Source organism: Nicotiana attenuata, unplaced genomic scaffold, assembly GCF_001879085.1.
Source record: "Nicotiana attenuata strain UT unplaced genomic scaffold, NIATTr2, whole genome shotgun sequence".
Lineage (NCBI taxonomy): Eukaryota > Viridiplantae > Streptophyta > Magnoliopsida > Solanales > Solanaceae > Nicotiana > Nicotiana attenuata.
The window spans coordinates 53,189-76,930 of NW_017674550.1; the positions used below are offsets into that span (position 1 = coordinate 53,189).

Here is a 23,742-nt window from a genome sequence, read left to right on the forward strand (position 1 = left end):
AACAATCTATGAGGTTATGTGATTTACATATGACTAATTCAATAATTCGATGTCAAACATAATTCTTTTTCGAGGGAATTTCTTAAGAGGGAATCAATATATTTGAAAGTTAACCATTTAAATTTGACTACAAGTGTTTATTGACTTTATACCAGAAGCTTTTATTGACTTTATGCTAATTAGAACCTAAAATCGGTATTTATTCATATATTTTTTATAACGCCTCTATGAAATTTAAATTTTTATGATACATCTAAATATGCTTTATTTGCTTTTGTAATTGTATTTTTGGATCTTTAACCATTTTAATTTTTGTATAATGTGCAGGTTGCCGAGCTATCGACTATATGAATGAATGTAACTTTGTTGAATGGGGCAAGTAGGGTCCTTCCTCAAGACAACCTTTCTTCATTAAACCGATTCCTTTCTTTTTGTTTTTTCTGCGTGATAAAAATGTATAAACATTTTCCTATATTTTTCGAGCATCTTATGTTACATACCTTCATCATGGTATGAGTTTCTTAAAATATCTCCTTTATTATTATATTTTGAGTCTTTTGGTTATTTACATTTATTATTGGGATGCTGGAGAAGGAGCGAGAAAAAGAAAACTTGATATTCTTTTCTGAAAAAGAACTGGTAGGGACTAAGGAAGGGGAAAAAATATAGAAGAGAAATTTTACAATGTGTGGGACTTGCCACATCATACTTGAGTGAGGCTATTTATCGTTTGACACATGGAGCCATGGACCCCACCCTTCATCATCATTCTCTCCCTCATTCTTGACCGACATTCTCACTCCCGGATTCATCTTCTCAATTTTCTTTATTCTTCTCCACTTCTCCTCAGCACAAACAATTGATTATTTTCAACTATACCAAAATTGTAAGGTAAATTGATGAAAATTAAATTAACATTTTTTTCCTAACTTCACACACACTTGGAGCAAGTGCAGATTTCAAGCAATTTTCTTTTTCTGTTTTACTCATTTTTGGCATGTGTACATCTATGGCTGTGCAGCTTTTATAAATTTTGAATGAAAATATTATTTAGGCATCTTTTTTCAAATTATAAGCAAAATAGTCGAAGAGTACTCTCTTTCTTCAGAAAGTAGAATTACAGCCATCTGCCCCTTCTTCATGAATTTCTCTACCCCTTTTGAATGCAAGGGTTGAGACTAAAAATGTCTTTCTCATCCGCTTATTCTTCGAATTGAGCTTTTTTGGCATTTGCTCATTGATTAAGCTAATTAACTTTAATTTTGTGAGAGCTTCTCGCTTCAAAATTCATCTTTTTGTTGTTATCCTGGGTCTTGTGTTTCTGACATGTGATTGAAATATTTCATAAATTCAAACCTCTTATTTGGGTACAAAGTTCAGTGGGAAAGAAGAGCTAACCGAATGGATTTGTAAAAAAATAATAATTATAGGACTTATAACAAGAGAAGAGGATATATAGGGGGTGAAGTCCGTGGGGAGGAGAATGAATTAGAAGAAAAAAAATGAGGAATGACCGGAAGTGAGAGTAGGTGAATTGTGACTGAGAAGTGATGGTGTAGGGTGGGGTCCATGCTCCATGTGTCAAACGATAAATAGCCTCACTCAAGTATGATGTGGCAAGTCTCACACATTGTAAAATTTCTCAATATAGAAGGAAAGGACTAGATAAATAGGTAAACAAAAAAAATCAATGGAAAAAAATTATCACAGAAGAGATTCATGTACAGCTTGATTCCTTGGATTTGGGAGTCATGGTTTCGCTTTTTCCTTTTTTCTTTTTTGCTTTTACTTATATACTTTAAGAATTGATTTATATTACCTTTTTTATAGCCTTATACACATGGTTTTAATATTAATTGTTTTTAGAAGTAAACAATAATAGTAGACTGCACATTTATTGAAGAAAGATAAGAGTAAATTAATCAAAGAATACTTCTTATTAGGAAAACATATCATATATACAGATTATTATACAAAAACCAAGTATCTCTAGAACTTTTATAAGTATCTAATTGAAGTATTAATAATAAGATGTATAACTTGAAATTTTTTAGTTTATGAAATTTACTAAACCGCGCGAAGCGCGGACAAATTAACTAGTTATTGATATAAATAAAGACTGCTTATGTTGATTGAGCAGTATATTTTAGCAACTTTATATTGAAAATATTGATAATGCGACAATGGAATAAGACTAATAATTATATGTGAATTGTGTTAATTCTGCCATTTCTGAAAAACCAAGCAGGCACATAACTTGGCAAAGCTGAAGAGATGTTAACGTAATTGTATAACCTAATTAAAAGATTGTTTTGGAGCGGACAAGTAACGTAACAAAACTTACTCAGCAGCAACCTTGATTGCTATTAATTGATTTGCTACTGATAATAAAACATTAATCTAATTTCAAAAGCTAAGACCTTATAATTAAGAGATGGAATTGAGATCAAGACCTGCCTTAAAATTAACTTTTTATCGAATATCATACAAATATATGAATTTTTAAAACTAATTAAATACTAAAAAAAAAAAAAGAAAAGAAGAACAATATAATGACGTTTTTATAACCAAGTTCACTAGTATTGAATATTTCCATTGGCTGATAAAGGCGGTTTCTGTAGCTGCTGACAGCTGATATCCCTAGTGGGCAATCTTACCCTTTTGATTACGTCATTTACTTTTCCTGGCATCCAAAATCATTCACGCGGGCTCTCGGCTACTGTGAAAATCCTAATAGCCCAGTAGCTCTTTTCTCTTTCTAACTTTTCAAAACATGTAATCATAGCATTAGATTCAATTAAGAAAATGAAACTGAATGGCCTTGAAAGCATCTATGCTTAATTTGAATTAAGTTTTGTTTAAATAAAATTAAAATGGAAATTTATAAGGCAGAGGGAGTACTTTCATATTGTATTGTATATTTGTATTCTTATCAAATAGTCACGACCCGGATTCCCCATCCTCGGAGTCATAATGGCGCCTACTAATGCGAGCTAGGCAAGCCAATTATTTGCACATTTTACTTTTTTACCCATTTTATATTCATTAAAAGTTTTAAAGTACTAACTTTTAAACAGCGGAATTTAACATAAGCGGAAGATAAAGCAATAAGTTATCTGAACACGAATATCTAATACAACTGTTTGAACCTCGACCACCCAGAATTGGTGTCACAGTATCACCGACGGTCTAAGAATACTACAAATAAAGGTCTGAAAGAAATAAGTACAACACTGTCTCTGCAATACATGAAAGAAACAGGAATAGTAAATGGAAGGAGACGCCAAGGCCTACAGACACCTGCAGGACTACCTCGGGTCGCCTAATGAACAAGAATCAGCAATCCCACTGCGGTCCAAAGTCTACAACACTGGGGTCTGCACAAAAGAGTGCACAGTGTAGTATCAGCACAACCGACCCCATGTGCTGGTAAGTGCCTAGCCTAACCTCGGCGAAGTAGTGACGAGGCTAGGACCAGACTATCAAATAAACATGTGCAGTTGTACAATATACATCAGAAAGTAAAGCAGAAATAAACAAATAAAGATGGGAGGGGGAAACATGCTTCGGGGAATAACAGATAAAACAAAATTTCAAGAGAATTATCAGGAAACCAAAATTCAACTTCTAACAAGGATAAGGAAACAAATGCAGATTTCACTCTCGTTTCACATCTTGTTGCAGGCGTGCAACCCGATCCAATTTCTCATATCTTGTGGTAGGCGTACCACCCGCTCCCATTTCATTATATCTCGTGGTAGGCGTACCACCCGCTCCCATTTTATTAAATCTCGTGGTAGGCGTACCACCCGCTCCCATTTCATTAAATCTCGTGGTAAGCGTACCACCCGCCCCCATTTCATTATACCTTGTGGTAGGCGTACCCCCGCTCCCATTTCATTATATCTCGTGGTAGGCGTACCACCCGCTCCCATTTCATTAAATCTTGTGGTAGGCGTACCACCCGCTCCCATTTACAAGCCAACACAAGATCACAAGGAATCCCGGCAAGGGAACAAAAGCAACATAATAACTCCCCGATAAGGGAACAACAATATCAAGACAAACATCCCGACAAGAAAGGATCAGCTATAACCAATCCTAACTCAACTCCTACTCAGCTATACCCAAACTTGTTCCAACATCTAACTACCTCAGCTATAACTAAACTTGTTACTACACCTAACTACCTCGGCTATACTCAAACTTGTTCCAACATCTAACTACCTCAACTATAACCATAATCCTTACCTAACACAAAGAATCATCAACCTAAGTATCCGCAATATCAATTAAGAACATAATGCAAGGGAACCACAACTCAACAATAGCCCGGCAAGGGGGCAACATAATGATCTCTTCTCTTTCTCACTTTTACTTCACAATTCACTTCACAACTCGAGCCACCGCTCTAGAGGTTCAATTATCTCTTACACTATCACAATTCGTTATGCAACTAGAGCCAACGTTCCTCAACGTTCATAAGTCACAATTCTTTCCACAAACTTTATACAACAAATAGAAACCATCACCAAGGCATGAAAGACACAACGAAGTCATGATAATCACAATATAGAGACTCACGGGCATGCTAGACACCAATATATAGATACTCGTCACCATGACTATACGTCGTACTCAATAATAATCACATAGCAAATAGGACTCAACTCCTAATCCCTCAAGCTAAGGTTAGACCAAACACTTACCTCGATGCCACGAACACAATTCAAGTTTCAATTATAGCTTTACCCCTTGATTCCACCGCCAAATCGCTCGTATCTAGTCACAAATTACTTAGTTACATAAATAAACGCTAATTAAATCAATTTGAATGCATGAAAATGAATTTTCCAAAGTTTTGCCAAAACGTCAAAAATCGCCCCCGGGCCCACGTGGTCAAAACCCGAAGTTCGAACCAAAACCCGATCACCCATTCCCCCACGAACTCAAATATATAATTTGTTTTGAAATTGGACCTCAAATCGAGGTCCAAATCCCCAATTTTTGAAAAACCTAGGTTCTACCCAAAACACCCAATTTCCCCCATGAAAATCCTTGATTTTAAGTTGAAATCATGCTAAAAGATGATAAGAGATGAAGAAAGTTGGTTAAAAACGACTTACAATTGATTTGGAGAAGAAAGGATTCTTGAAAAATTNATGTGTGGCTTGCCTAGCTTCTACGAGTAGGTGCCATCACGACTCCTGAGGGTGGGAGTTCCGGGTCGTGACAAGTTGGTATCAGAGCTCTAGGTTGCACAGGTCTTATTTCTGGAAACATCTGAGAACGTATTCAGTGGCCTATGGGTCTTAGACAGTGTGGTCTCATGCTCAAGTCTCGTGTGGTGAGCCTGGATTGAGGCATTGTGATGCAACGGCGAGGGAGAAATATCAAGTTGATGATGGATCAGAAAGGAAATTAGATAGATGGAATAGCTTGATAGTAGACCGAATCAGTATGGTAAGGATATGATTAATTCTTCGTATATGTTCGAGGCAATGAACTTTTACAGGTATTGTGCAGCAAGGCTCTGAAGTTCTGACAGCTTGCTTAGCTTGGCTTGGGAAGAAGGATTCAGTCCTGGCGATTTAGCTTGTGCAAATGGAATCGGGAGGAAGTCCTGGTTGAGTTCTACCGTGGTTTGGAGACGTATATATAGTCTATGGGCATGCGAAGCATGGAATTTGTAATGATTTCTCTTCTAGATGGGGTCGATGGAGAGTTCTTGACTGGTGGAGTGCGTAGATGTTTGTGGTTAGGAAGGGGAATGGAGTTCTCATGTTATACTAGTGTGGTATGGTATATGCGATATGTTGTGGAAGATTGGGATTCGTGTGTGTAAGGTTACGGTTCAGTTCATAATGGAAAGTCAATAAATTCTTAAGCAGCACGGGCAGCTGCAGGTGATTAAAGAATTGATCTTCAGATGATTAAGGAAATGGTATTGCGATTCTAGTGATTTGATGGGGGTATATGTTCAGTAAAAAGGGCAAGGTGATGTAAACCGATGATGCTACGTTAGTATTGCGATGTTTCATGCTTGATCGACTGCTGATATCTGAGTGTGGTTGATGGCACAGGTGAATTTTAGAATATGGCAGAATAGGCTAAATGGCACTTATACTTGTGCCACTTTGTCATCCCGGTCCCCAAATTTGATGAAGTTTCATCTGGACACCTCTACTCGTTCAAAGTAATATTTTAAACCCCTCTGACCATTGACCAGGTCTATGTGGCAACTTAATCGCTGAACCGAACAAAATCGTGTATTTCACGCATATAAGGAGCGTGAACGTAAAAAATTTATGATTAAAATAAGGAAAAAAAAAGAAAAATTTAAAAAATCAAATTAGAAAAGAAAGAAAAGGCCAAATAGGTGATTTTTCTCTTTCTCTTATGTTCTGTCGCCCACCAAGGACGCCCCCCTCCCCCCTTCACTGTCTCCCTCCCTTCTTCACTTTGCTCCTCTTCCCCCATTTTAACCCAAAACCCACAGCAACGGTACCCTCCCCACCATATCTTCATCCAAACAATGACATCCCTCGTCGCTATAGATCCAAAACATGTACCAGATTTGCATCAATTTTTGGGGAGTTTTTTTTCTCACACCCTATTCCCTACTTTGGAAGATAGCCTTTGCAAAGAAAAGAAATAGAAATAATGAAAGAAGATCGCCGGTGAAACCTATTTTCTAGTTTTCTTGTAGTGAAATTTCAAAAAAATTTGGGTGATGTTGGTCTTTCGGGTGGTCATTATTGATGGCCGGTTTAGCTTTTGGTGGTTGATTGGTGATGCTATGGTGGAATGTTGGCTGTGAAGAAGCTTTGTAGGTGAAGGATGGTCGAAGAGGGGTCGCACACAGTGATGGTTAGGAGATTTTTAAAATTTGTGAATGGAGAATAAAAATGGCGAGGGAGGAGGAAGATGGAGTAAATGGTGGAATAAAAGAAAAGGAAATGAATAATTTTAAAATAATGTGAAAAATAAGTTATAATGATGTATAACAAAAAATTTGACGTGGCCACTGATGTGTCATCCATGTCAGAGATTTGAAGAACACGCGAGGTAAGAGGGGTTTAAAATATTGGCTTTGAACAACTATAAGTGTCTGGATGAATCTTCTTTGAGTATAGGGACCGGGATAACAAACGCTAACAAGTACAAGTGCCTACGAGTCTATTCTGCCTAATATGTTTGCCAATTTTTATATTTTTACTAAATATATATTTACTTATAAAATAAAATCGAAACAATATTTAAATAACAAAAAACCCGAAAAACCCGAAAAACCGAACCAATCCAAACCGATATAGTTGGTTTGGTTCGATTTTGATAAAAACCGAAGCAACCCGGTCCATGTACACCCCTACTGAAAATAAAACACAAGATATCTTTTTGCAAGGTCATTTTCTTCTATTCAAATTGTAAAGGATTATGTCGAACGATTTCCTCCAAATGATATTAAGGATTCTCAACCGTCAAGAAACAGAAAATATCAGAAAATTACATAGCAGTTTAAGTCCTTAAGTTCCAGAAAATTAGTAGAGGAAGCATTTTAAAAAGGGGTGCACTAAGCTCCCGCTATACGCGGGGTCCGTGGAAGGGCCGGACCACAAGGGCAAAAGCTCAAAAGTATCTGTTTCCTGTAATAGATACAACAACAGTTCCCTAATTTCTATGCCTATACATATCAAGAGCACCATTAAATAGGTTCACCCTAAACTACAAAAGTTACAATTCCCTCCAAGATATATGTACAACAACTACGCCTCAATTCGAAACAAGTTGGAGTCGGCTATATCATATTCCCCGAGATATCTGTACAGCATCTAAAAGAAACTGAACCAATGTACATAGCTGTGATTTTTCAGCTATAAAGCAGAGATGGATGCCACACCTTCTTCTACTTTCCTAGTATTGCATGTAGCGCTAGTCAGGATTTTCATTGTTTGAAGTTGGACTTGCATACTCTCCGATGCACTATGCAACAATGTTACTGCAAATGTCCGAGGCTTCTAACTTTTTCGTCCTATAGAACATATGTAGTAAACCGTGATGAACATGGACTATTTGGGTAGCGCAGTGCAAGAACGAAATAAAGCTCTCATGTATCATCGGAATACAAGTCCTAGCAATCATCCTCACATAAAAGCTTCATGCTTGTTCAGATAACAAAACATACCATTTCGTCCAAAGGGTTTCAGCGTCATCAGTTCCTCAGTTGAAGAAGTAGGGCGACTCGAGAACTTCCACTAAATCAAAATCACCTCTTTTTGGTAGAGGGGGAAATATTAATGCTGGATATGAATTCTGGAAGCTTTCGAGCAACTGCAAACAAGATATCATGTATAACATAAGAGCAGTTTGTGAAAGAGAAGCGAATAAGTAATATCAGTTTAAAATACTTACATCTTCAAGAATAGGCATACTGTACAGCTCCACAAACTTTTCGCGGAGTATCCTGTTCATCTGGTCGACATCACATGCATGAGTCCAGAAGGAATCATGTACCCCTACAAGAGATGAGGAATTTGATAAATATTCTCAATTAAAAAAAATGTATCAAACAAGAACAATGCTTGAACGAATAGCAAGTAAATGAACTTTAACACAAGTTTTAGAAGTCCTAATAGTTAGTGAGTTTATATACGACAATGACCATTCCAACATAAGTTCTGTTAAACTTACCCATATGAGTTTGTTTTGCCTGGAGTGAGAATCCCAGATCAAAATAATCTTTTCACGGAAGAGAGATTTACTGTATCATTTTTTACATACCGGTAGCATGCTATAGTAGCCGTGATAGAAAGTGGACTTTTACGACTATCATGACACGCTCCTTCCGGCTAGATTATCAAACTCAGAAACTTGAGCGAGAAAGCATCCTATGTTAAAATTTACACAGTTCTCTTTCTCTTGGCAAAAAGCCAACTCAACATCAAGATATTTTTGAAAGAAGTCCCACCATAGGTCACGGGTTCGAGCTGTGGAATCAGCCACTGATGCGTAGGCTGCCTACATCACATCCCCCTTGGGACCCCCGGATCCTATGTGAACACGGGATGCTTCGTGCACCAGGCTAGCAAAAAAAATCCCACCATACTGAAGTTTACTGACAACAAAACCTTTCTTCATTCGAAGGACTTAAATTTAGGAAACCGTTGCACTAAACTTTTTCACAATTAAGTTCTAGAAACACAATTTCAACTTCTGTATGTTGTATGTAGGCATGCATAATGTGCATATAAGTGGTCAAAAGCTCTATATACTAATAGTTATTATTGGAAAAGAAAAGGGCAGGCAGACCTGCAAACTGTAGTCCAGCGTCCCTACAAGCAACAGCGGTCATCATCATATGTGAACCATCCAGTGAGTGCACAAAATTGGGAGGAAAAGCAGTTCTCTGTTTCCGGACCTCAACCTAGGGTTCAACATAGCAATAAAATAGGCATCACATTTAACTATGAAATCTTAACAGAGAACAACAACAAAAGCATTCATAATAAGTATTACTTACTGCGTCACCCTCACGCTGCAAAGCCAAAACTTGAAGAGAAGTTCTTATCTGCACATATACGGAGTAAAGTATTAGCATGAATAGATGTTGAATGAGTGACTTGAAATTCATAGCCTATTTTTCTGAAGAGGACAGAAGGAGAAACTTCCAAATACTTCGCCTGTCAAACAGAAAAAAGTTTTTTATCTTCATTCAAGGCATATCATGCAGTTGAAAAAAGATCACCATGTCAGTTAATTTCTTATAAATGTCACATGAATTATTCATAATCATTCCTCCTGTGATGTATGCAAAATCCTATGAAGCAAACTCCTACTATTTTGACAGTTAAAATAGGCAACTTTGTTATTGGTGATAACATGTAAAATCAACTTGCAAAACAATATAAGAAACCCCCTCGAATTTATTTAAAAAAAAAAAAAGGTTTCAAGGGAAAAACTTTGTACTTGATTACAAAAGCACTTACAACATGCCGCTGAGTTTTAAAGTAAGGCTGCACAACAGGGAGCCCCAGAGGTGTCGTCCATCGAACTGGCTGATTTTCTGAAGCAATCACCTGTTAAATGTCACTAGTTAAACTTTTGAAGTTAAACCAGACAAGTTTTGAGATTACCCTATTAGTAGTATTAGTTGTATTATCCAATAATAACATTAAATAGCTAAATAAACTGAAAACAAAGAAAGCTAGATAGTCAAAGAAAATTCCTATAGAAAAGAATTAAGGGAAGGGGGAGGGTCCATGGTAGGTGCAAGTTGTATGGACCTTAGCACAGTCACCAAGCCAAGTCATTGTGCCACGTGCCGCTTGAAATAACTCCCCCAAAGCAGCTAATGTCACCTGAGGAGAAGCATGTGAACAAATATATGGTCAAAACATAAAGCTGAATCAGTTAGTCTTCTCTACACTATCAATGGTTTGGTTAGTCCTGCAACAGCCTTGGCAAAAGCTTTTACGGAAATTTTCTTCCTTTTTTTTCTTTTGATAAAGTAAGCTCTTACGACAACTTTTTCTTGGTCAATGGTATGGGTGAAAAAGATTAGAACACCACGATATCCCATTAATGAAGGCAAGACACTTTGGAATAAATGTCTTATATTGTCGTACGGATTCAGTCATGTGAAAATTGGCAATGTCCATACAAGGTATGTATTGATTAAATCAGTAGCAACAATCATTCAAGAAGCAGAACAAGTAGATTCAGTGACCTAAGTTAAAACTAAAGAATATATGACTAGGTAATAGAAACCTGCGAGTAGCTTCCTATAATATTAGACAATCAGTGCTTACTTTGGCAGCATAGCAAGATGCAGTAAACAGCAGCCTATCATCATCGATAAGACCCTTCTCCTCCAATCTTCTTTTGATTTGCTCACGTGCTCCGACATAGGTAACACCATACACTGAGGTCATTACTGTCTGCTTCACCAATTTCCTGTCAACCTGAAAGTCTCGACAACACCAGATATTTTTAATTGGTATAATTTAAAAACTAGAGGCAACAAGCCTAGAAACCTGAAGTTAAAAGAGAGATGATTATGATAATAAGATAGAAAGACAGATAACCAAATGAAAACCTGGTCAATTAGGAGTTTGGCTAGTAAAGCATTAGGATCAGTTGCAGGGTCCTTGATACTATCTCCTCTGATAATATGATCAACCCTGTAATCAATAGTTGTTTTCAACAATCATTAGAGGAAAGAAAATACAAAAAAAATCGCGAATATATTGGTGGTTTAATATGATCACAATTACTTTGTTTGTTATACTCTTTTTTCTTTCTGGGGTAGATAACTGTAACACAGTTGATATAGGTTACGACAATAAAAATATAAATAATGAATGCTAAAAAGTTGTAGCCTTCTGAAAAATCATATGCTCCACATGCAGTAGATAGATCCATCGGTCAAAATATCAAAATAAAAACTTAACTTAAATTCCACAAGAGGGAACCTAGTTTTGACGTGTAACTTAAGAACAGATTTCAGACAGTCTAATATACCTCAGAGCGATTTCAGTATAAACATCAGCTGGTTTATCTCCAGCAACTAAGTTGACTGCTGCTGCCTCCATCTGTTAAAGTTGCAAAACATCAGAAGATGGCATAAAGAGTAACTCTAGCATATAAGAAAACCAGCACAGAAGATAAACATCATTGAACAAGCTAAAGTTGACTAATCATGGAAAGAGTCAAAACAATCAAAAATACGAAATAGAAAAGCAAACATACACTATCTCTTCCCAGAGCTGCATAGTGTTGAAGGCCATTGCATGAACCATCCTATATATAGAATGAAGAGAAAGTTGTTAACATGAACAGAATAGACAAGTTAAATCAGTTTAAAACAAACAAAAAGTCACACCAGAAACCAAAGAAGAACGTCAAATACAAACACTTTCAGCACAAAGACGATGGGAAAAATAAACCGACAATTATTGAATCCTTAAATCAGTGGAATGCAGAGGTAGAGCATGAACTTGAAAATAACTGATTGAGTGGGCATGCCACAGAATAAGGCACTGAAATTTGATGAAGCACGTTATGAACAAGATGCATCTAGAAAATTGGAGGGGTTCAATGACATAGGCATCCAATTTCTCCTCCCAACTAAAACTACATAGCGGAAAGCGGCCACTGACATGGGAAATGAGTTAGGAATTATGAGTGCAAGGTATAGTATCTCACATTTTCAACATTAATTTACGTATCTTATTTTTATCTACAGATTAACTTTTTTTTTACATCCTTTAACCATCAAACCAATCAGATAAAATGGATTTGAACAGAAGACAAAATGTAAGGATGTAAGTATTCTACCTGATGAATAGGCAGGTGGGAGATGACAGTATGTGGTGACGAGCTTTTTAAAGCTTCTGATAGGTTAATGCAAGCTGCTAAGCACTGAAAAGGATCCTCAGCATTTAACCACCATCGATTTCCATTTAGAGGATTGTTTGCTGAATCTAATATGTCATCAATGTGGTTTTCTACAAATGCAAGGCGTGCATCGTAGCAGAGCTTCTCTATTCCCCCTGCATAAAGACTTGCTAAATGTATTTTCAGCCAACGCAATCCTGACTTTCCTAGAGGTCGTCCTTCAGCAAATTCAAGGATTCCCCGACATAGATCCGAGCTCAAATGATTCAAATGAGGATGCATAGGGTATGCACGTCCTCGAAAATCAAGATTGTGAGGATAATAAAATCCTTCCTCGTCTTTCAACTTCCGAGCAACCTAGACCAAAAAGAAAGCCAGCTCTAAATTTACTCCTAAATAAGCAAAGCATAAACAAAGGAAGAAGAGTTCCAAAAAAGAAGACTAACTGAAAGCTTGAGCTCTGTGTCACATCTTTGGGAATGCAACTCTTGGTTGATTTTTTTGGATTTTCGCACCCTCCATTTCCACTTTTTCACTTCCATTATATCATCAGAGTGCAACTCTGGTATGGGAACCTACAAATAAACAATTTCTTGCAATGAAACACAACCTACAAAGGACATCAGGTATTCGAAATGGCATAACCACCGGAATTTCTTTACAGAAACCATCACCTCTACAGCTAAGAGAACTGAACATATTAAGCAGAATAGATCACACGCTAAGCATATGAAACTTATGAAGTATAGAACAACTTTTTGGATACTTATACGGGACAGAAATTTCCAGATAAACTTTTAGAATCAGCCACATAAGATTAAATGGAATTTTAGCAGATTGGTATTGACAAATACTGTAATTCGGCTGTATCTCCTCATAAGACGGTAAAACAAAATTCAGATACTTATAACTAGAACCTAAAAAACAAACAAAAATAGTTTTTCTTATTTTTTGATAAAGTAGCATCGGAAGTGTTTCTTACATCTTTGCGATCCACTAGGCCAGCAATATTTCCGCCTCCAGCCCAAATACTCTCAACCACACTTAGTATCCTTTTATTCACTCTCCATTTAGTGCTTCCTAAGGTATCCAAGGCCTGCATATGAGTGCGGAACAAATTAATACACAGGTCAAAATCTTACAGTATCTGCAGCGCTGTCTATTAGAGCACAATCAGAAGCAGGTTAGTTATCAGCAGCCCCAAGATGGATTCAGTGTATCACTGTTGGAACTACGATGAACAGATTTTATAATTAAATAAAACAGAATGAAAAGAGTCGATTCAGTTGAGCACAACTCGCAGCATTACTTTGCACGACTCGGTTGCTTTATAATCTGGAAGCAATGAAGCACTAAGAATCAAGCTGTCACCTCATAAACTTGCTGCATTTGTTTCGCGGGAACACTTCTTACAGCATCTTGTTGCCTCCTGGATCCATGTGTGCGCATCAAATAGGAGGGCAAGAATAAGTATCCGCCTTTGTCATACCTGAGATAAATATTGCCAGATAGTTAAATCCCGATAAAATTCTCTTGAATGCAGACCTGATCATGTTCTCAGACTGATAAAACCTCTTAACTACAACTAAAACTTAAACAAAGGATCGCAGAGACATTATCGCTAAAAGCTGAAAAAGGATTATACCCTCTCCATTTTTTGGGTGGCACCAACATAGGCACATAAGGAATCATCATCTGTTTAACCTGCAATAAGTAAATATTAGAAACCTGAAGCACAATGTCACATCAATAACGGCATAATAGTCATTAAACTGTCAAGTAATCTCTGATTTTTCTTTATTCGGCAGACCTAAATAAGAAATTCTTTGTTCTTTCTCCCTGGCAGCTGCGCAGTAAACTTGTATTTTTGGCTTTTGAAACATTTTTTAGGTCCTAGGAAATGGATGTGAAGGTGGCGGTATACAGCAAATAAAATAAATCCAACAAGCCTGATGTGACACCAGCATTCTATTTTCATGCAACAGGGGCAATATTGTAGTTTCAATTCAAATTCTTCTTTCCACACAGTTCAAAACCCTTTGACTGGCAAAGAGAACATGCTATCACTTTAACAAGTAAAAGAAACAGAATCCAGCAAGACCTTCTAGCTTATGTACAACCAAAAGAGTTGCAGTACGACTCCTCTTTTGCAGGGTGGCTAAAGTTATACTATAAAATAAACTAACTGAATACTTATAATCATAAATATGGATATGATAAAAACAGAAGAAGTTTGAATAACTTACTGTTCTGTCAACTCCCGCAACAACCAATGGATCACATTCGATGACACCATACTTCTTGACAATGTTCTTCCTGCAAGCACAACAAACAATTTTGTGAAACAAAAAATAAGACACGCAAACAATTTTGTGAAACGAAAAATAAGACACCGAGTCTTCAATCTGGAAGCAACACCTAAGAGCATGCATTTTTATAATAAGAACTTCATGCTAGATAAATCAACTCGGGATAGCTGCTTTTGGCATGTTTGAGTATCAGAGTATACACACAGCTTATCACCAAAATAATTTCTTTAGTGAGATTTTGTTATGATATGATATAGCCGTCACGAATAAGTAGTATGATATTATACTCCTTTAGGATATAACCATTAAAAAGGAAGACGTTCTGACCCCGGATCTCTTGTAGCAATTCTGAATACGTGTCTGAACGCAGGCCTAATATCAGGAGGAGTATCAGCAGACTGATCCACTGGAGGTTGCACATAAGCTGTTTCTGTTAATAATTCTAAAAGCCGGCATCCTAACTGCATGAGATTAAGAGAAGCAGCCACTAAGATAAGATTTTTACCTAAAATGTCGGCCATTAGTAGCTCTCATAGAGAAGAAAGTTGCTAAATAACAAACCTTAGCCTGTGTGTCCCGACCCCAAGACTCGGGTTCTTCACTTTTCATCAGCTTTCTCACCTCAACTACTCGATTTCTTTTAATCAAGCTTTTGACCCGTTTCCTTAGAATCATTGTGTCCCTACTCATATCTTCTTGACTTTGAGCTCCAGTCATATGTTTCTGGAGTTTCTTTGTTTTCTCCAAGAAATTATGAATCCTAACCTGAGATAAAATAAATGCAATCAATTTGCAAATTACTGGCATACCATTGTTTTAAAGTGAAAATAAAATATTGTTTACCCCCATAATAGCACTTACTACTCCAAACAACAGGACAATTCTTGGCTATGTAAATCCCCTAAACAGGCAAATACTATTTAAAGAGTTTGGCACAATAAGACACGGTTTAATTGTGCAAAACTAGCTAAATAAAGAAGCAAATCAAGGAGTTAGAGGGAAGCACATACGTTAAAATGAAATGGTTTTGGCACGATTCCTAGCATTGAGCAGCGCAACTTGAGCCACTCAACACCTTCATAATCAACTGAAAGGTGAACGGAGAGCCATTAAATTAACAGGCGATAAATTTTAATCAGAAATTACAGATACTTCCAGCCCTTCTTATACATACAATTACTGGATGATGATGTATTCGAGTTCTTATAAAAGCATCTCTTTAGTTCCTTTTGTAGCATACTTCCATTACAAAATATTTTGTAAAACACATCATTCAGATGCATAATGTAACACAAAGTCAGATTCATAATATAACACAAAGTCAGATGCATAATATAACACGAAGTCACAAGAGGGCAACAAAACGGACATTTTACAAAATGCAACACTCACTTCATTCTCAACTGCCATGCCAATTTGCACCGCAGCTTGGACGACCTGAACACACCTCTCTTCTTTACCACCCATCATCAGCAATCCCATCAACTTATGCATCACAATTACAGCCATTTTATCAGCAGGCAAAGAATCAATATGTGGCGCAAACGCTGCCCTATGTTTCACGGTCGTCTTAGCATTCTGCTCCTTCTCTATAGCTTGTCTCAGTGGCTCAAACCAACCCAATAACAGTTTTTTAACATAAGGCAAATTGGGTGCTAGTTTCTTCTCACACATTTCCCTCTCCAACTCCCTATATTCCTCCACCATTTGCTCCCAAGCCTCTGTTTCAGCCTTTATTTGCCTCCTCCTCAACATAGCATATCTTCTCCTTCTCTCAATTTCTCTAAATTCCCTTCTCACTCCTCGTACCTGATCGAAATCATTCACTATATAAGTAAAGGGACACACAAACAAATCAATGATCTATTTAATAAAAATCTTTATTAAATTGAATAAACAATTATTTTAGAATAAATGCTACTCTTTTGTCCCATGTTATTTACTAGGCATGAAGCTTAAGAAAGAAAGACTACTTTCAAAGTTAGTGGTCTAAAACAACATATAAATATTTACTTGGCTAAACAAATCATCTCATATTATAGGTAAACTATATTTGTACAGCTATAAATCACCTCATTAAACGTAAAACGGGAAGTTTATAGTTAAATTATTTCTAAATATATCAAGATATCATTCTTTTTTTGGACAAACTAAACCGTAAGTGCATCACATAAATTGGACAAAAGAAATATATCTAAATGCATAGTTAGTACTTATTTGGCTCTAACAAACAAATTATTCATAACAATAGCACGGCAAAGACATTTGTGTGGCTATAAATCATCTCATTAAGGATAAAATGAGAATTTTAAAGTTAAATTATGTTAAATATAGAAAGGTGACATTTTTGGAACATACTAAAAAGGAAATTGTGATACATAAATTGGTACAAAGGGAGCATATCTAAAAGCATGGTTAATAGTATATATCGGAACATTACCTGTTTAGCTCTAACAAACACACTATTCATAAAAAGTGAAGAAACCCAAGGTGGGTCTTGAATAAAAACTCTCTTATTTGATTCTTTATTCAAAAACCCATTTGGGATTTTCTGCAAATTCACCAATTCTTCAAGATTCTCATCTGTGGATACACACACTGTTGTTTGGGACTGAATATTATTAATTGGTATTTGAATTACAGGTAATTTAAGAGTTTTGGGAAATGAAGAAGTGGAAAGTGATGAACTTTGAGATAATTTTCCAAATTCTTGATTGTGAATGACATAAAAATTGAATCTTTTTGGGAGTTTTTGAGTTCTCCATTGAGATGTTGGACTTGGAGAGTAAGAAGCTGTAGAAGCCAGCTTTAATGGTGGTGGGTGGGGGGGTGGGGGGAGGGGGGTGGGGTTGTTTAAGGAGAAGAGAAAGAAGATAAGGTAAAATGGAAGGGAAATGGAAGAAGATGAAGTGAGTAAAATTTACAAAAACAAAAACCTCTGCTAAAACCCTGAGGTTCTATGGCTAGTTGTAGGGATATGATATTTTTGCAACTTCTTGCAATTTGTGTATGCTCTTTTTGTCTTCTTCCTATATATGTGGCCAGAAAAAAATTAATATCTCAAATAATTTAATTAAAAAAAATAGAAAAAGGTAGATGAAGGTATAACTTTTTTTTTTTTTATAATTGTGGTGTGCGGACCACCTTGCACGCACCTTGATTAATTCGATAGGATACTTGCCACTTTCCACCAGCAATAACTACCAGATAACTCTATCTATTAATGCTTGGATAGATGAAAGAAATTATCTAGTATATTTTGCCTTTATAACTTAAAAGTAGCTGATGATGTAAAGAAAAATTTACACTGGGAATATGTATAACTTAAACCTTTTCTTTTTCTTTAGAATGACAGAAATGGAATAATACTGTCCATTAATGGCTATACAATTTTCTAGTGCCCCAAATTTTATCACAAGCTTGAATAATAACCTAAATAGTTGTTCATCCAACAGCTTAAATTAAAATTAGTTGACAGAATTTTATATATATATATATATATATATATATATATCATGTGTATAATTGTGTTTAATTTATGTATATCGACTAAAAGTGTAAATAATAAATTTGACTGATTATTTGTGTAAAGATCTCATTCTAATATTATAATGCTACAAATAAAGGGTGGAGCTAATTAAAAATACACTGTTTTTGTATTATTCTTTTGTGTTGGTGTAAACATCCGTTTATTCGAAACATATTTGACTAAAAAACGTAAACAACAAATTTGACTGACTATTTATGTAAAGATCTCATTCTAATATTATAATGCTACAAAAAAAGGGTGGAGTTAATTAAAAGATCACACTGTTGTTTGTATTATTCTTTTATGTTGGTGTAAACATCCGTTCATTCGAAACTTATTTGATTCAGGCTAATTCGTATTGTGTAAAACTCATTAAAAGGTTAAATTCTTTCTATTAAGAGTTTATCCCTTCTTTTATTTAAAGTGGCCAAGATTTAAATACACCTTAGGGTTTTGGGAGTATTTTAACACTATTGTAAACATATGGGATATCAAGAATTGAGAGCAATCATTTAGAGGGGGAAGTGCACGGTTGGCCACTAATAACACATGTATTTACTTTTAAGCTACCGTTTAAAATGTCTTTAGTCTTTAGCCACTGCATTAATAAACTTTAATTGTCCGGACGAAAATACCCTTCTGCTCATGTCCTTAACTTCAGGACTTCAGGATTACATGTCCTTAACTTTTGAACTTGGAACTCTAAGTTCAGGACTTCAGGACTACATGTCCTTAACTTCTGAACTTCACGACTACATGTCCTTAACTTTTGAACTTGGAACTCTAAGTTCAGGACTTCAAGGCTACATGTCTTTAACTTTTGAACTTGGAACTCAAACTTCAAGACCAAGCGTCCTTAACTTTTGAACTTGTAAATCAAAGTTAAGGACCTATTGTCCTTAACTTTTGAACTTGTAACTGTAAGTTAAGGACTGCTTGTCCTTAACTTTTGAACGTGTAACTGTAAGTTAAGGACTGTCTATCCTTAACTTTTGAACTTGGAATTCAAAGTTAAGGACCTATTGTCCTTAACTTTTGAACTTGTAACTGTAAGTTAAGGACTGCATGTCCTTAACTTTAGAACTTGTAACTGTAAGTTAAAGACTGCTTGTCCTTAACTTTTGAACTTGTGTCCTTAACTATTGAACTTAACTTTAGGACTTCAGGACTACATTTCCTTAACTTTTGAACTTGAAACTCTAAGTTCAAGACCATGTCCTTAACTTTTGAATTTAACTTTAGGACTACATGTCCTTAACACAATTACCAAAATTCATTTTCATAAAATGGTAAAGGGTCCCATCAACTAAATGGAAACAGTATAGTCAAAACCACGACATATAACAGATAATAACTATCAGATTAATTAAAACCTAAAGCCTAAAAGACAACAAGAACCTAACCAACCAAAAGAAAAAGAAAAAGAAATAAAGTTGGAGAAGTGGTCTGTAACGAGGAAGTGGTTTGCCTTTGGGTTTGGGAAGTGGGATGAAATAGAAGAAAGGGTAACTTCGTCTTTTCGTATTAATTTTAATAGAGTAGTAGCTATTTTTGTTCAGCATTAAAAATGTTGGATAAAAAGTAAATACCACTTTAAAAAGTGGCTACCCCACGCCATTTCTACTCATTTAGAGTAGCATTACCTTATCTCTAATTCTTGCACCCATAGGTGCTATTTTATGTTTTGTTATAGTTATGTTGAATTTCTATCTTTGCACAAATAGCCAGTTACATTCACAGTTTACTTTGGGTTGCCGGTCACATTCATTGTTAGAGGGGCCATTTTTCTCATTTTCTCCATGCTTCTTCAATGCAAAAAAAAAAAAAATTACTCATTCTAATATTATAATGCTACAAATAAAGAGCGGAGCTAATTAAAAAATCACACCGTTGTTTGTATTATTCTTTTATGTTGGTGTAATCATCCAAAACCATTTGATTACGATTAATTCGTATTCACTTCATGTATAGCTCTTTTTTTTTCTTCTGGTAATTACATGTATAGCTCATTAAAAGGTTAACTCTTTCTATTAAGAGTTTAGCTTTCCGTTATTTGAAGTGGCCAAGATTTTAATACACCTTATCTCTAATTGAGAGATAAGGGTTTTGGGAGTATTTTAACACTATTGTAGATAGGGGTGTCAATGGATATTCGAAAACCGACTAAATTGACCGTACCTGTCACGACCCAAACAGAGGGCCATGACTAGCACCCGGCCATACTTACCGAGTACCAACATACATTTTATCTAACCTTCTTTATTATCTTTTAGGGCTGACGAAATCAATATAAATGGTAGACATGGGTCATGGACAACCAACAATAAAATATGATGGCATGAACATACATAACATGGGATGACTAGACAATCAAGAAACTATATATAAGGTACGAGCTACCACACTACCATGAGAGACTATACAACAAAAACCAGCCGACAAGGCCTACCAAACTATACATGAGTCGACACCTGTCTATGAGCCTCTAAAGGAACATAAGTGTTGCAACATAGCCGGAACGGGGCCCCGACATACCCATAATATCTATAACAAAAATGCATACCAAGACCAAGGCAAGTCCGAAGAAGAGATCTCGCCAATCACCGCTGAACTGGACAGCCTACTATGGTGGGGGAGCTGCGCCTGCCTGTCTATCAGGACCTACAGCACGACATGCAGCATCCACAAATAAAAGGACGTCAGTACGAATAAAGTACTGAGTATGTAAGGCAGGGAACCATAAGTACGAACAGTAATGTAAGCAGGGATAGAGAATAAACAACCTGTAACATCTGGGTACCTCTAAGGCTACTGACATGAAATGCGTAATACATATGTATATATACATAAACTTTTAAAACATACGCCTCTGTGGGCATCATCATCATCATATCGTACCCGGCCGTAATAGGCTCGGTAAAAACGTACCCGGCCACGTGGAGCTCGGTAAAACCCAACTGATCAGTGGTTGCACAATAGGTGCCATACCCGGCCGACTATAGCGCGGCTCGGTAGAGTAAAATAGATACATATATATAATGCATGCTCGACTCATGAACTCACGTTCTAAACCTTTCGGAGTGACGTAAGGTCGGTATCCTCTGTACACGTTATTAGGACTAACTCTTCACCATGAACCTTAAAATCAGGAAGTACCAATAACATTGATAACATAAGAATAAGAGAAGCAACATCAACATCAATATTCCATAAGAGGGGAAACAATGTAAGTACCGCTAGCTTCTAAGAGTAGAGTATCTTTGGAAGCTCGTTCATTACATTATGTACAATCGGAGTCGTGCAAAAGAAGGAAAGGGATAGCCTCACATACCTTGTATATACTGCCCCAATCTCAAGCTATGCAATTTTCACGACCCCTTAGTCTACAATAAGAGAAACGGTACTATAGTTACCCTTCAAGCGTCATAACTATTATGTATCGACCACAACCTATTTTACGATGAAACGGACAGCACCTCCCCTATATATATGACTTCACACAATTCCAAACAATCACCAAACAGCCCAAACAACATCAATAATAATCATATTGAGCATCCCAAAACAGTCCACCAACCGATAATATTACTACCAAGCCTTTCGATATATATTTCACAAGTTCTAGCTTCAATGACTTAGCCGTAACTTGGATAATCTTAAATACATATAGATTAAGAGGTTCCTTACCTTTATACAGAAAGAACAACTCCAATTTGACCTTAATTCTCCACGAAATATCCCTCCAATTCTGCCACAACAACAAGGAAGCGAAACTAGCAATCAATTAGTGTTTCTTTTTGGCACTAGAATCACTTTAGAAGGCTTGAAATCACCTAGGGTTGATATTAAGAACTTGAGGGAGTATTTACAGAACATAAACCCTTTAAAACAACCTCCCACACGAGCTGGAACAACACAAAAATGAGCAACAACAAGAAGAACAAGAGACTTACTAGCGCCACGGGATTCCCGACACTTGATTTGTGTTGTTTGCCCTTTGTTTGGGTCTTGAATCTTGAGAGAACCTTGAGAGGGTGTTCCTAGGGTTCTAAGGTCTGAAAATAGTGAAAATAAATGACTTAAAACGGGTTGGAGGCGTCCTATATAGATCCAAATGTCTTAAACCGCCTAAGTGGGTCCCATAGAGAGGTGTTTGGCGCAGTCTCGCGAAAACGCAAATATCTCTCTACTCCAATGTCGTATTGATAAAAGGTTTAATGCATTGGAAACTAGACTCATAAATCTTCAATTTGGTGGGTAGATCACCCCGTAATTCCAAGTATATTGGGAGAAAAGCTTAATAACATTTGACCTAAAGTTTAAGTAAAACTATGAACTTAAGTTGCAACAACTCTTGTCGACTTTTGTTTCATAACTCGTTTGACTTCAAGACTATGATACGAATATTTTATGATTCATATACCTTAAAATACGACCTCTTGAGAGTATTAAGCACCCCTAGGTTTACCCAAAAATACGGGTGACAACATCCTTGATTCGTTTAACTTCTAATACTTGTTAACCACCCTTATACACCTTTGTATCATTTAAGACCAATAGGATTAATCTCTTATCATCTCAAAGATAATCTCTTCATGGATTTACATCGACGACCTTATGGAATGAACTAACGTATGTGAATATGGGTTGTAACAGTACCGTACCGCACCGAATCGATTTTTAACTTTCTTTTAAAGAAACTGTAGGTTTTTATATAAATCTATAACCGCACCGATAATTAGGGCAGGTTTTTTTTATAAAAATAATCTGAAAAAATACCGAACTGTAGCGAATAAATTTTACATGTGAAAAATATATTTATATAGTAAGTTTAAAAATAATAATGCGTTAAATTTTTCTTTGAGCCTTGGAATTATGAAAACTATTACAAGCCAATAAGTAATTACACTCAAAATACTAATTCCTAAAACCTATTATGCTACTTCTACTTAAACTAAGTTACTTCAAGTATCTTAGTAAGACACAATGTATTCTAGCGATTATGAGTAGCAAACTACAATGTATTGAATATATTTCCTTTCATATAATTTAGATTTTCTTTTTGAATATTTAATCTTTAATGGACTTTATTCTTGAGTCCTAACTTGGTTAATATCTTTCTACTCGTGTAATTTGAATTTTCTTTGCCTTTGCTTGGTTTTTTTTACGCTGTTGTAGAATAGTTTATGGATCTATGCTCTAGCCAACTTTCATTTTTTTTAATTCATCACCCTTTAAACAGTAAAAATGTCTAGAGAGTTTTGATATGTCCTATAAAAGAACATATGTTATTGCATTCTGCTTTTATTGGTGAATTTTACATGATATTTAAAAATACCGATAATTAACCGAACTGTATCGCTACCGAATAGAAATCAACATGATTTGGACAGTTTCGTAAAGTCTAATTTTGGTTATACATGATAGAATAATCAAAAAATTGATATAATATAAATTTTATAAAAATAACCTACCGAACCAAACCATTGACACCCCTAATTGTAGACA

General features: G+C 36.0%; 1 protein-coding gene across 2 annotated transcripts; it reads right to left on the reverse strand.

The window, feature by feature from the left end:
• Positions 1-7,440: 7,440 nt before the first annotated feature.
• Positions 7,441-17,703, reverse strand: LOC109218883 (DNA-directed RNA polymerase 3, chloroplastic). Of its 2 annotated transcripts, none has more exons than XM_019383279.1 (21): positions 17,146-17,703; positions 16,098-16,514; positions 15,267-15,470; positions 15,033-15,166; positions 14,643-14,712; positions 14,042-14,100; positions 13,768-13,885; positions 13,379-13,492; positions 12,843-12,971; positions 12,337-12,753; positions 11,749-11,799; positions 11,521-11,591; positions 11,096-11,180; positions 10,809-10,961; positions 10,284-10,358; positions 9,987-10,076; positions 9,521-9,568; positions 9,310-9,424; positions 8,413-8,516; positions 8,186-8,331; positions 7,441-8,032 (listed from the first exon to the last, which is right to left on the reverse strand). In XM_019383279.1, exons 1-20 carry the CDS (start codon positions 17,173-17,175, stop codon positions 8,221-8,223), a joined length of 2,595 nt encoding a protein of 864 aa, XP_019238824.1. In that variant the 5' UTR covers positions 17,176-17,703; the 3' UTR covers positions 7,441-8,032; positions 8,186-8,220. The 2 variants fall into 2 exon arrangements, with proteins under 2 accessions (XP_019238824.1, XP_019238825.1); XM_019383280.1 differs by lacking the exon at positions 17,146-17,703 and adding an exon at positions 15,716-15,792 and having other exon boundaries at positions 16,098-16,186.
• Between the last annotated feature and the right edge of the window lie 6,039 nt (positions 17,704-23,742).